The sequence below is a fragment of the Diuraphis noxia genome, unplaced genomic scaffold, assembly GCF_037042655.1.
Source record: "Diuraphis noxia isolate RWA-SAM2 unplaced genomic scaffold, SU_Dnox_SAM2 contig0001, whole genome shotgun sequence".
In the NCBI taxonomy this organism is placed as follows: Eukaryota; Metazoa; Arthropoda; class Insecta; order Hemiptera; family Aphididae; genus Diuraphis; species Diuraphis noxia.
In genome coordinates this window covers 83,056,792-83,071,883 of record NW_028301711.1, presented here as the reverse complement: position 1 = coordinate 83,071,883, position 15,092 = coordinate 83,056,792, and the positions used below count along the sequence as shown (strand labels likewise).

The following is a 15,092-nucleotide window of genomic DNA, read 5'->3' as shown; positions in this document are numbered from 1 at the left end:
AAGCAGAAATCCTTTTGCTACGTGTAGAACGGTATCCCTTTACGTAACATGCACTGGTATGTAGAATTATTTCTGCAGAAATGTAAATTGTTATTGAAATCGCTAATACTCTATATATGTGGTTACAATCACAAAAAAACACGTGTTCCTGGTTGTTTTGTTTTTGTAAATTCTTAATGAATCGTGTTTTTTAAATTATTGTAGGTATCACAGTCCCTAAAATTGTGTGTAGTACGAAAAATTCAGCGTGCAGTACGAAATTTAAAAGTGTGTTATTCACATTAAACCTTTATATAACAATATATTCTATACAATTTTAAAATAATAATATTAATACAGGATATCAGAAAGTTCTTTGGCCACAAAGAATAAAAAAAAAACTATAATTCACATACCCCATATGGGTAATTTAAATTTATTTTTATTTATTTCTGATATTATGTATTATTATTTTCATGCATTTTGTACACTTAAAATGATGTGCGTTATATAAAAAAAAAATTTTTCAACAAAAATTCTATTTCACAAATTTGTTTAAAGAACCTTTAAATTTGTTAAATAGAAATTCTACTTTATTTAAATAAAATTATTTATTGTAAATACATATTAATATTAATTGATAGGTTGATAGGTACTATGTATAATTTAAATTTGACTGATTTGGGACTACGTGTGTATTGTGTAGTACGAAAATTTGGATATTTTAGGGACTGGAAGGTAACCAAAATCAATAATTAAAAACCACTCTGTATAGTCAAAAGGTTAGGTTTATACCGTTAAAACTGTTGTTCACTGTAATTTTACTTTAAATTTAATAAAAAAAAAAAAAAAAAAAAAAAAAAAAAAAACGATTCTTATGGGCCACAGCCTCTTAACTCGAAACACGTAACGTACTAACGTGTACCTATACGCAGAATAGTTTCTATGGAAAAATAATTTTTTTTGTGGAAGTCACCGCATATGTAATGTGTATAGTTTGTCGTTGTAACAGGCCACGTGTTCAGTTTATTTTTCGTTAATTCATAATGATGTGTAATTTTATAAAAATTTTGTAGATCTGTAGATGAAAACGTTTCTGTGATAACCAGAGTCAGTGTGTAGTAAGCGATTTGTTGAAATGCTGTATAGGTTCTTAAATGTTGTAATGCAATCCTACACGTCACAGAAGTAGAATAATTAACTGCGAAAATTATTCATTAAAGTTTTTTTTTTCTGTTTTAGAATGAAAGTTGTTAATAATTTAAAGTTTTTTGGGAAGGGTGTACAGATGTACAATGCACCTGTATACCCTTCAAACCCTGGCCGCCGCCTGCAGCAAGGAGCAAAAAAAAAAAACCTCAGTGAGTAGACTCGTACCAAATACAAATTTCGATCAAGTATGCTATTAATGAAATTGTACATTGTTTATTTGTGTTTCAGGATGTTTCAGGTGTAAGAGGAGGGGGCACATAGTGCGGAATTGTTTTGGTGAGTATGTGTGATATTCTACCACGACCTGCAGTTGTATTTAATATTAATCATTTTTACAGCACCACCGACTCCTCGACGGCAGTCTGTGCCGTCCCCTCCCGCACCACCATCAACACCACCGCCGCATCCATCAACAGAACCGCCATCTGTCACCGAAGATCCCGCCGTGTCTTCAGTGACAAATGGAATAGCGGCGGTGGTGGTGAAGGGTGATGTAAGTATCTAATACTAATTTAGTAACTAATGCTAATTCAATAAATTTTATAAATTTCAGAGCATGGAAACATCCAGTAAGTTTTCAGTTGAACAATATTAGTTAAATACAATGATTTGTAATATTAAATTAATTTTATTTGTTTTCAGCTCAACAATAAATTTTTTTTTGAAATTATTTGGTTTTTTGTTGTTGTTTTTGTTAGTTTTTACTCTTTGTGAACAGATATATATCCATAAGATAATATCTATAATGTGTGGTGTGTATTAAATCGAAAGGCAATGTACGCAAGGTACGCAAATGTATATCGGGGTTTTGATCTTTGTGATCAAGCGTTTGTTCTTAAAAAGTTATGAAGTCACTCAACAGTTGAAAAATGAAGGGTAGAAAACTGTATGTTCACTCTCTTTTTCATTAGGAAAAAAGGTTGTGTACACAGGTGGAAACTTAAAACTATTATAATTAAAGGTTACAAATCATGGCATAGGGTATCATCATTGCATTAAAACAAATATAATCCGATTAATATAATTATTACGTATCTTAGTGTCTTAGTGATCTAATGTAAATAAAGCAACAGGTAATTAGTTTGTACTGGCGGTAGTAGGTAATTCATGAAATTTTTTCATATTAAATTGTATTATAAAGTTATTCATTAAAAAATAATGTCGAGTTTATGTTATATGCATGTAAAAATAACACAAACAACATATTAAGTTTGTGGTATATTATATGATATGTAGAAAGTTATGAATACAGTTTAAGTCAAATAATATGTTAAATATTAAATAGTGAGTTATTCATACTACATTTTAATGTTTAATCAAACATTGTGTGTAGTAATCAAATTAATGAATCAACATAAATTCTTTTAATTAAACTATTACATTGAAATGGTAATTTTTCTTTTTTTTTAACAAACATAAAATATGAATTAATAAATTAACAGTAATTCACTGTGAGTGTATAATACAAATTGGATTTCAAACATCATAGCATAAGATTACAACGTTATCAATTTATTACAACTTACAAATCTTCTTAATAAATACAATGTTACATGTTCAGTTGTCTTCAAAATTTATCATACAGATAGACATAGTAGACATTATAGTGGTGTGTGATAAAAAAAATATGTTTTTTTCCTAATTAAAAAAAAAATCCTTTTATACATTTACAGCTGTTAAGAGGAGTATTAAGTAACAAATTGTTACAAATATCATATTATATGAATTGTTGTACTTTTACTATCGCAAAATTTTGTTGAAAAGTTATTCTTACAGAAATATTGTATTTTACAAAATAAAAATGTTATGATATTATAGTTGTTTAACAGTGATATAAAGCGTTTGACATTAGTTACGAATATACCTTTAAGTGTAATCGCATCCAGAGAGACCACGTGGAGGTTGTCAAACTTTCTCTCCACACAGGCTACATAAACCTGTAGGATCACATAGATCCAGGGGGTCACATAGACCCAGGGGTCACATAGACCCAGGGAGGTGAATATTGTATAAACACATGACTTACTTGTAATCGTATTACAAAACTTCCCTGTACACAATGTTCTTGGTGACAAATCGACCATGTTCATCGCCGTACATACCGACTCTGACGGATTGCGCATTCCTCACTCTTGAAAACGCAACGTACAGCTGTCCGTGTGTGAACACGGGCGACGGCAGAAGCAATCCGACTCGGTCAAACGTTTGACCCTGAGACTTGTTGCAAACGACAACCGTACCGGGAACTGAATTCGCTTCATCTGAAAAGGCAAATCGTCTTCCTCGCCGGAAGTCAACGAAACTGCAGGTAGCACGATGTCGTCCTGCGCGCCGTCGGCGCCGGACAACATCCTAGCCTTGAAGTTGTGTCGACGAAGTTCGGTGATCACCAACCTCGTCACGTTACACAGTCGCCTCTTCGGGTCAATGTTTCTCAGCAACATGACGACAGAACCGACCTTTAGCGTCAACGCGTACGGGGGCAGCCCGTTTGATTGCAGCGAGTTGAGAAACTCGGTCGGATAGTTTGCCGCCTCGTCGGGATCGTCGACCACCACTGTGTCTATCGCGTAGTACGTCCTTTGGGCGCCCGTGACGCGTCGCAACACTGTGGAATTGATTTGGTGGCATTCCTCGTTTCGTGGACACAGAATGATTTTCCGAGTAAACTCGTCGATGTTGGCCAACGACATTGACTGCGGGTACACGAAATCGACCAGATCCGCGACCGGACATACCATGCGTGGTAGTATGTCGACCGTGTCCGGAATACCGTCGACCGTCGACAGCTTACCGTCGCCGAGCTGAAGCAGCCACGCCGCGAAGTCGGCGTCGTTGTCGGCGCGCATGTTACGCGTCAGTCGGAACTTTTCAAACTCCCTCCAGAGGGAGTTGCGTTTGAGTGATGACATTACTATTGTGCTCCTGTCTCCCCGACGGACAACGGGCAATATCTGCCTGAAGTCGCCGGCAAACAGTATCGGTTTACCGCCGAAAGGCAGTGCCGATCCCATGATGTCCTTGAGCAAGCGGTCGACCACCGTGAGTTGTATGCCCGGGGACATGGGCGCTTCGTCCCAGACGATTAGCGCCGCTTCCCGTATCCTTTGTGCGCGCAAAGACTGCATGGTGATGCTCGAAGTAGACTGTTCGGTCAGCGTTCCTAGTGGCAATCCGAAAGTCGAGTGCACCGTCATGCCGCCGTCCATGAGGGACGCGGCGATCCCGGTGTATGCCACGCACAACACCGTTAGATTTCTGTTGCGAAGCGACGATATTAGGCACCCGTAAAGCGTCGTTTTACCCGTGCCCCCGGGTCCGTCGACGTAGAACGTTTTTTGGACGTTCCGGTTGTCGTCGACGGCGGCCATAACGCGATCGTACACCCTTCGCTGATCGTCGTTCAGGTGTTCTAATTGTTGTGCCCAGCCCACGGCCGCGTCTATTGCACCGGACATTGGATCATCATGTTCCGGTTCCAGTAGATCGACGTCCGGGCGCGGTAGACCGTAATCGTCGAGCGATTTACCGCGTGAACGAAGTAGGTCTGCGATTGCGCTGAGGCACGCCGCCCTAGCGCGTTCGACGTCTTGGAAACGCCGGTTGAAGTCTTCCATCATGTGTACTTCGAATCGCCGGTACATGTCCGCGGGGTTCGTGGAATGGCAAAACAATAGTACCGTGACGTAGAGACAACGCAGTTGACGCGGTGTATCCAACGTCGACGATTCTGTCATGCATGCCAGCCACGCCGTGTCGTCTTCCAACAATCCTATCGCGACGGCTGCGGCCGCGTATGTGTTGTGCACGACACCGTTTACCGTCTTCATGTCTCGGAACGACTGCGGACCTCTTTTGTGCAGAAGTAGCAGTCGCAGATGAAAACGGTCTCTGTCCAGTGGATTGACGACGTACATCCGAGCCAACGTCTCGTGAGTCAAACGGTTACGACGTCGGTTCCATCGTCTGCGTTGTGCGTCCCAAGTGTAATGTACCGGTATTTCGTGGTACAGGTACTGTCTGGCCTCGACGTCGGCCTCGTTGAGCGCGAAGAACGCCGTGAGTTTTGTCCGAGCTAGTGCGGCGTTCTGCACCCGCTCTAATTGCTGTCCGGGCGCAAAGTAAACGTTGTGGTAGTTTTCTAAGTGCACCGGAAGTCTAACGATCGTGTGACTGATTTTGTGTAGTTCATACGCGAACAACCTCCAGCCAGCTTCAGGCGGGCTGACGTATCTCGAATTTATGAAACTGAAAACAACAATATAACACATTTAATAACGCAGTTTAACGACGTGACATTCATTAAGAACGATATGTGAACAATTAACTCAGTCTAAATTAATACCAAACAAAGTTATAGGTGCACAAAAAAGTCTATTATTGTTGTTTGTACGTTTGTAATACTGTTATAGTATATTATTATTACTTTAACAATTTTGTGCCATAACAGGCAACAGCGTTAAGTAGTATTATAGCGATGGAGTTTATTGTATTACATTATAATTATGTTTGTCATGTGTATTTAAACGTTTTGTAAAACGTTATCAATGTAATTTTGTCAAGTGTAGTACAAATAAAAATGAGTATAATAAAGTTATGGTTAACATCAGTGTAATGCAAATGTGTTCTGTGTGATGTTAAAAATATGTAAGTAAATCAGATATATTAATTTTTATATTAAATAATTATTATTATTATTATTGTATTATATACATTTTTCATTTATTCTACAAATTGTATACTGTATAGTATATTATTTCCAATGAAAATATTATTGTAAACAAAACTTATCAATGAAATACCTAAGAATAGAGTTTTGTGAGGGTAGTTAACATGTATGTGCTTAGGTTTTTTTTTTTTAAATTGGTTTAATGTAACAACAATATTTGTTCATTTAGAAGCCAATCGATCACAAAAACATAAGAAAAGGAATTAGAATAAACGTTACCTGGTTACACATCACCCACAGGAAACCGTGTAATGTTAATAATGTTGAACAAAAATAAAATTAAAAAAAGTAATACAGAACTATGAGATACATGTAAATAATTACATTGTATTGTATATATATATATATATATATGCAATCAAGAGTGGTTATAGTTAACCTACCCGAAAGCTGTGGAATGTGATATATACACTGTTGTGTTGAAATGGAATTTCAAAGTCCATAGTTTTTGTGTAAGGTTAAATGGATGCTGTAATCTTATAGATTTGGTTCTTGAATTAATGAATGCTATTAATATTGAGCAACTTAAAATAAATGTGTATAATAATAAATATCTGAGCATAATGTTACACTGTTGTTAGTGAAATGTAGTGTAAATGTTTTTAGTGCTGAGAAATGGTTGTCATCTGAAATAACTGAATTATGTCACTACATGATACGAATTCAGATCTGTTTAAAAAATACACCAGATTGAATTGAGAAGTAGCTTGAGAAGTGTAATAAGTGTTATTATGATCGTATTTCACGTTTGTTTGGTCAGGTTAATACACTATCTGAGCTGATGACCAATGCCTAAAATTTAAAATAATAGAAATCATACGATAAGTGAACATCTATTTAAACACAATATAATTGACAATGGTTGAAGTTTATGATTTTGCAACGCACTTGGCAGGCAGAGGCCAATTATGTGTACATTGCTATATCATATATACATATAGTATAGTAATATATAGTGGCAAACATCAAAACTTTTTTTTCAAATGCAATAGTTGAAAGTATATAATGGTTTTTTTAGTTGTTGGTGTGTATAAAGTGAATGACTGATGTCTACACATACACATATATGGCGTTTAGAGTTTACATTGAATACATTATTGTTAACTTAAAGAATTTTATCAAAAATTTAATTTAAATACAAACCTTTCGATCTCATTTCCATTCCAAAGCTCCAAGGTGGCTGCGTCGTGCCCCTTGAATATGTATTTGTATAAATACTGAACACTCTTCACAGTAGAGCATACTTCTACGTTTATGTGTGCGTTGTACTTTGCGAGCAGGTACGGATTGTACGGTACGACAAATTCGTTGCCGACCTCCTGAGTTCTAACCCTGACCACAGGTCCGTCGTTTGGACGGCGGTACTTTGGATAACCACCGTCAGAAATGTACACAGTCTCATCGCTGTATGCCTTGGGATAGCCCTTTGAACAACTGTTGTCCACCATGCACGGGCTGTTGGGATTCAGTGTTCCGCACGGTCCGTGGATCATGTGCTTTGTCACACACTCGAATAGGCGCCTCTCATTCACCGGGTCCGGCAAGAAGGCGAAAACGACGTTGTCAACGTCCTCGGCGGTCAGCAACTTGCTATCCTCACTCAGAATGATCAGCATGTAGGCGTGCGGCAGTCCGCGTTTCTGAAACTCGACAGTATACACATATGCATCAACATTACCAAATACCTTGTTCTCCGTTATGTCCTTCATCATTTGCTTGAGTTTCGCATGGAACACTCTAGCCACCAGGTCAGGTCTGTCGTTAGCCGCGGTCCATCTCCCCAAGTTCTGCGTGATCTCAGGCCAGCTAGGATTACACGTAAACGTAATGAAGAGATTAGGCTTTCCGTACTTACGCACGACGGCCATCGCGTCATGATAGCTTTGTTTCATGTAACGGGGACCTCCCGTGAACGACGATGGCAAAATCATCCTACGCCCGACGGCCACGGGTGCGCCGACTTCGAGCTGTTGGTTTATGTGATCCACAAGACCCTGATAGGAGTCGGCGAAAAGATTAGCCTGATGCCTTTTGATGTACTCTAAGTTGTTCGCTTCCATCCGAACGTACTGATCACACATATACTGTTTCAACAGATATCCACCACTATGCAATAAACTCATGTTATCGTTAATCGTGTCATTGTTATTATGATACCGAATGCCCAGACGAAAGCAAGTATACTCCCTGGTACTGTTCCGGGTGCGAACTCGGTTTCGGCGGACGCCTTCCTGTTAGCCGGCAGGTATGGTCTGTAGACGGCGGTGTGGCGGGTTAATTGGATTCCGGTCGAAGATGACCAGATCCACGTTCATCGGCGGCTGACCATCGTCACCGACAAACACTGCTGCCACTTCGTTGACCGTTTGAGGCGGTGGGTTGTATCGCCTTCTGTCCACATTTCCGTCGGCGACAAAATGCATTGTAACTCTCCTTGGTTGCAACTGAGGATCTCTGCCTGGAGCATTTTCTCTTTCCCACACTTCTCGCATAGTCCTGCAACAAAATACGGCTGTTATATGTTTGATTTTTATTCTTGGTTATTTAATACATGTACAGTTATGTTGTGAGGTATCTGTTACTGTATTGTTTGTGTTTTTCAAGAATGTCAATGTCAGAGTGCTTTGTAACAATGATGAAAAAATTTATTTGACGCTCACACTTATGTCAAATAATAAGAGTAATAAAAATTAATTAAAATTATGAGAGTGGAACAAATAAAGAATGTATAATATCAATTGTTTAGTTTACATTGCATTTAGTTGAATATATTCAAAAACATGATGAACTTGAACAAACAAATAAAATGGTCTGATTAATGACAGTTTTTCAAAAATATAATGTGTACACTGCTTGGAAATATTTACGGTTTACATCAATATCTAATTCGAACGTTATGAGCATAAATTGTGTGTTTGCTTAATAAACTAATTTTTAATATATTATTCGAAAGCCTGTGCGAATGGATTTATGTCCCGTAACAGGCCGTCCAAGTCCTCCAGCACACTTGGCAACAGACGGTGTGAAACGGGCTGTAGTTGCTGCTGTTCCGCTCGAATACGGTTAGCCTCCCCAGATTCGATGAAGTACAACTGACAGTATCTGAGCTGCACAGGTTCGTTTCCAAGCAAGTCATTAGCAATCCTCCAATAAGACTGCCCGTGAACGGTGAAAATATTCGGTCCCCGACCTGGCAAGCGTCTTGCGTTTAGATCACTGGAGAACGCAGCAAATGCCAAAGTATTATTGTACCGTCGGATATGCTGTCGGTAATGTTTGCCTTCCGCAGAGTCTTCAACCAACAACCTCTGTAACAAAAGTGGTGCAATAGTCAATGCTCTTGGCCCTGAAACGGTCATCTGGCCGTTATTGCAACACGTCGAAAAGTGCCCCGCGGTGGTACTTTCGCACTGAAAGTGGCGGGCCCTACAGTGTCTACAGATTGCATCCAATGCGCCAATGTAGTAAGTTTCTGGTAGCGGGTACTGGACGCCGGCCGGGCGGTGTATAAGCGGCGCGCGTGCCGCCCTGTCTTCCACCTGCGATTAACATGACACAATTCTATTTGTGTTAGCAACGTTATTTATACGAAATGTATTTACTCACCTCTTCGATGACGTATAACGGTGAAATGTCGAAAATACCGACAAAATCATCGTCGTCTTGTATCACATCCACTGGATCGTCTTGGTTCACGACTTCCACGATCTCGACGTTATTGTCGTCCAATAGTACCTCAACTAACTCAACGTCGTTGTCGTCCGGCATGATTTCAACCACCTCAATGTTGTCGTCCAACTGAACATCATCCATCCAGACTTCGACAACTTGCTCACCAGCGTGAACATTATCTGCACGGTCTTCTCGTTCCCGGTGAGGTCCAACCATCTACATAACAATGGGCGCTCAATTTATATGCCAAAGTATAAATTTTTTATCTTTACTTTTACCAGTAATATACAATATAGTGTAAAGTACATTGACAGGATCATTATTTTGATGAAAGGTGCCACCCTCATTGATGATACCCCTATAGTTACTTAATTATTATTATTACTATTTATTTATTTACAACAAATCACCTAACCACCTAAGTATAAAATAAACAATAATAATGGATTTCAGTTATTGTGTATGTTTATTAGCCTTGCACTGTACATAGTTATTTAGTAACTATGTGTAATGTAAATTAAAAGTAGAATGCAATGTAATTATACAAATATAAGATTTGTGCAGTTTTTAGTTACTGTAGGTACCAAAAGATGCAGGAAAAAAAATCATAAAAGAATAGTTCTATGCATTAATGACATATGATAACGATAAACTTGTATTAGATAAATTGAAACAAACATTTTGAATGTAAATTACACATTTGCATTAAAATTATAATGCTCTGTCATAGGTGAACTTTATTTATATTGTTGTATGGTTTATTAAGCAACACCATAACTGGTATTACATAAATCCTAAATGCTATAAGTGGATTGTACGGCAACAGTGTTTAATACATGTGCTGGTTAAGTACATTAAGTGAATTTTTTATTGTCTGAATAAGATAAATGTAAGTTAAATATAAGGATTATGGAGAAACTGATATTCCCAGCATAACAGTATGTCATGTGTATGATATGTATTGATGTAATGTTTAGTTTAGTGTATATTTAAAATGCAGTGTGAGTACATTGTATTTATAAACTTTAAGCATGTTAGTCATTAGTGAATTAGTGAACCAGACAAAACAAAAAATTAAATTAAATAAATAAAAAAAATTTAATATACACAAATAAAAACATGTACTGAGTTGCATCCCAAAAATGTTAACAGAAGGATAAAGTCAAAATATTGAGTATACATATTCATCAAGTGAATTTAGTAGTGATCCAAAAAAAATAATATATATATATATATATATATACTGAAGTGACTTATAAGTTAACTTATTGTGTATTAAGGTGCATGCAGATGTACCCGTACAATTATGTTGTATAATTTCACATGAGATGTTTGATGGAAAAAAAACTAAAGTGAATTTAAGTAATAAAGGTGTGCAATATGTTAATGTACACTCTATTGTAGTAAAACCAAAATGCATAAGGTTATCAACTGTTATTTGAATTGTACCTAATAAATAAAAACCTCACAGTTTGTAGTTAATATACCAAATGTAATTGATCCTGTGTATTTATTTAATATGTTATTTAAAATGCAGTATGAGTTCATTGTATTTATAAACTTTAGGCATCTTAATCATTAGTGAACCAGACAAAACCAAAAAATAAAAAAACTGTAATACACGCAAATAAAAATATGTACTAAGTTACATCCCAAAAATGTTTACAGAAGGATAAAGTCAAAACATTGACTATGCATATTCATCTAGTGAATTTATTGAATTATCAATTGTATGATAAGTCTAACCGTAAGAGTTAGGTATGTGTGTTTGACAAATGTTTAATAGGATCATAATGAGATGTGAAGTGCAATCCAAACTGCAGTAGTGAACCAAAATAAATAAATATATTTATATATACCAAAGTGACTTATAAGTTTACTTATTGTGTATTAAGGTGCATGCAGATGTACCAGTACAACTATGTGTATTATTATATTATATGTTGTGTAGTCCTGTGTAGTTATGTAATGTGTAATTGAAATCAAATTGTTTATACAACAACAATCATGAGTTTAAAGTATTTCTAAAAATTAGGAACCATAATACACAACAGTACATATCGACATTGAGGTGTGTACAGTTTTGTGAATGACAATAACACACAAATAAGCCTAACAGATGTGTGAATAATTTCATTTTTGAAAATAATAATTAATGACCAGATATCGACCAATGGAACTTTAAAGTGAAAAACGTCTACCTTAATAACCATATTATACTTAACACGGATTATTAATACAGGGGCCTATTGTTTTGAATGTAAACATGAAATGGATGTTGTGGAACTGTTGGTTAAAAAAGTATTCTTCTACTACGTTTTTATGCTCACTATGGACGGCACTGCTGTTGGACTCAGACGGCGGCGGGCGTGTGCAACATTTACATTGAAATCTTGACCGGGGACGAAATGCCGAGGACATAGCTTGGAGCTAAGAGTCACTTGAAAACCGTGGTTCCTCACGAATTCCACCCACTGAAGACGACGTACGTCATTCATCGGAAATCTAAAGGTGAATGCCTTATAATCAGTGGTGTAGTGGAGGGTACACGGGGGTACACGGCGTGTACCCACCTCCTAATTTTATAATTATGCGTGTACCTTTAACGAAAATCGTAGTACGCGGGTACACGGAACATAAATAAGATGAATTAACGTTACCCATCAAATAATATATATATTTATTAAATTTTGATATTTAATAAGTAAAAAAAGATAAGCGTAATTTGTTTATTTCACGGACTAAGAAAAGATCATAAAAGTCCATGGTTTACTTGTACCACGGCTATGGTAGTACACTAGTACTATCTTAAATCGTGTTGTACAGGGTCTTTTGTACACAAATCTATTTTTAAACCATTTGGTAACGTTTACAATATTGTTGTTTTGTCCAGTTATCAGTTATTGTTCCAAGTATTCATTACAATTCTATATAAACGTTTTGTCCCTAGTACTTTTTCACATTAGTATTATTATGGTAAGTTATGTTATTTTATAACTGTTACCACTTTATTAACAAAGATAATATTAAACAGTATACAATTCTTGTTAGATTTAGCCTTAATGTGTGATGTTTTATTTGAGATATCACAACTATCACTTGACTTACAAAAACAAGATATGTCTCTATTGCAGGCTGATGTACTAATAAGAAGAACAATACGAGTTATTGAGTCATTGAAAACTATGAATGGTAATTATTTTTCAGAAGCTGTTAAAGCAAAAGAAAAAATGATATTTAAAACTGTTGTTTTATCTAACAACGAAAAGATAACTTGTATAAATAAGAACCAGTTTATAACAAGTGTAGTAAATAATTTAAATATGAGACTTATACCAAATGAAGGTGAAGAAAAAATAATACTTGAAGACTTTCAAATATTTGATAAAATATTATGGTCTTCTGAAGTTGAGATACGCTTTGGTGAAAAAGAAATACAACGTATTTGTGACAGATTTTGTATTAATAAAGTAAAGACATTAAAAGGAATGCGAATCTATATTGATGACAATGATAATAATGATATAACTTTAATTGAAGAACTCAATGACATAAATATTTTAATCAAGACATTACCATGCTCAACAGCTGAGTGCGAACGTGGATTTAGTGTTATGAACAATATATGTACAGATCTTCGTTCAAGATTGTTAATAAACAACATTTCTAATTCAATGTTCATAAATATTAATGGTCCACCTTTACAAAGATGGAATCCTAGAGATTATGTCGAAAGTTGGTTAACCTCCCATAGAGATGCTGATGACAACAAATCAAGAAAAGTTAATACCAGCACTGCAACTGAAGATCCAAAATATAAACTATGGCAATTACTTTAACTATTTAAAATGTATTTAAAATATTTCATAATATGTTAATAATTTATATTTTGTGTTAAATTATACAATTTTTAATTTTATCAAGTATTTTATTTTTAAACATTATTTATGGATCATGAGTTTAATTATCAATCATTCTGTAGTAGGTATTATTGTATATTATATTATAGACAACTGATAAATAGATAAAATAGTGGATACTTGTTCAATATGCTATCTACCCTGAGTATTTTGTCTACCATAATTTTATGTTGGTCGATGGCTTAATATGCTATTTATAAATGAAAATTGTGGTTTTGTTTACCAAATATGTTATAATCACTAGTAGAAAACATGAACGAGTACTAATTAGGGGGGTGTGGGGGGCTACGCCCCCCACGTTTTATTTTACAATGTTTCAGGCGTGTACCCATAAAAATTTTTAGGACTACATCACTGCTTATAATAAGATGTACATGGCATATGCGTCAATTGAAACTATACGTTTCCACAGATCACACATCGTTTCACCATAGTGAATAGCCTGGAAAGCGTCGTATAATAATCGTATAACATTATAGAAATATTATTGATGTTTAATGAAAACATCTTGAAAAGGTATAAGTAATTCGTGAATATGTACTGATTAATATTTAATAGCAAATTATAATAATAATTATGAAAATCAAACTGTGTCAATGATCGTAATCGAATATTCTGATGGTATCAGTACGTTATCAACGTTGAAATATGCGTCTCGGGCGGTTGTGTTAATTTTAGAATTGATATATACGATAAATATTATATTTTTTACATGGATTCCTTATGTGGGAAAAAAATATGAAAATACGAAAAAAGACATCGGGGACCTACCGAACTCGTGACACGATAATGCCGCGAAACAAATCAGAATAGATTATTAGATTCACAATGTTAAGGGATACGGACGGCCGACGCGCAACGGCTAACGGGCCAACGTTGACCATACAGGCCGTCCGAGTGTGAATAAGTAAAACGGTACAGTGGCGTAGCCGGGGGGGGGGGGTTTGGGTGTTTAAACCCCCCCCCCCCCCCCATTGACTTTCAACATCTAATAAATTATTATATATTTCATTAATTCTAGTACCTACTATCTATGAAAATATATGACATAAAACGTTTCTGAATATTCAGAGAACTCGTCCAGAAACGACAGAAACCTGATTGATATTTGATAATAATAATAATATTATATTTTTAATATTATCTGCACGAGTTTTCAAAAACACTGTGGTTATGACCACGATTAAAGATATTATTTATGGTTATTATCTTTTTCCACATTAAAAAGATTGAAAACATATTTACGAAACACCACATGTGAAAATAGGTTGAATGGTTTAGCAATGATGAATATACATAATGATATAATAATAGACCCTGATGATGTCCTAAATAAATTAGCGACTAAAACAAGAAGAATACGGTTGATGTAAATATTGTAATGTGATTAAAATTTTGTTTGACATTAATAAATAAATGCTTTAATTGAAATTTGAAGTACAATACAATTTGAAATAATTTGTTTTATATATACCTAAACCGTAAACCCCCCCCCATTGAAAAATCCTGGCTACGCCACTGAAACGGTATGTTAATATATACAAAGCAAATATGGAAGAAGACATGTTTGAAATATCATT

General features: G+C 35.8%; 2 protein-coding genes and 1 pseudogene across 2 annotated transcripts; all 3 read right to left on the bottom strand.

The window, feature by feature from the left end:
• Positions 1-3,317: 3,317 nt before the first annotated feature.
• On the bottom strand, positions 3,318-4,256 carry LOC149062110 (uncharacterized). Its single transcript, XM_089215212.1, has one exon. It carries the CDS (start codon positions 4,254-4,256, stop codon positions 3,318-3,320), a length of 939 nt encoding a protein of 312 aa, XP_089071338.1.
• Positions 4,257-4,441: 185 nt separating this feature from the next.
• LOC149062109 (uncharacterized) lies at positions 4,442-7,413 on the bottom strand. Its single transcript, XM_089215211.1, has 3 exons — positions 7,064-7,413; positions 4,496-5,439; positions 4,442-4,449 (listed from the first exon to the last, which is right to left on the bottom strand). The coding sequence occupies exons 1-3, from the start codon at positions 7,411-7,413 to the stop codon at positions 4,442-4,444; spliced, it is 1,302 nt and encodes a 433-aa protein (XP_089071337.1).
• A 741-nt stretch (positions 7,414-8,154) lies between these two features.
• LOC149062108 (uncharacterized) lies at positions 8,155-12,090 on the bottom strand (annotated as a pseudogene).
• Positions 12,091-15,092: the final 3,002 nt, after the last annotated feature.

Excerpts from the sequence above, each read along its gene's own strand:
- LOC149062110 (XM_089215212.1), bottom strand. The coding sequence starts at position 4,256 with ATGTCCCCGGGCATACAACTCACGGTGGTCGACCGCTTGCTCAAGGAC.
- LOC149062109 (XM_089215211.1), bottom strand. The coding sequence starts at position 7,413 with ATGATCCACGGACCGTGCGGAACACTGAATCCCAACAGCCCGTGCATG. Across the intron at positions 5,440-7,063 it reads AATGGAAATGAGATCGAAAG|TTTCATAAATTCGAGATACG; the intron begins GTTTGTATTTAA and ends TGTTGTTTTCAG.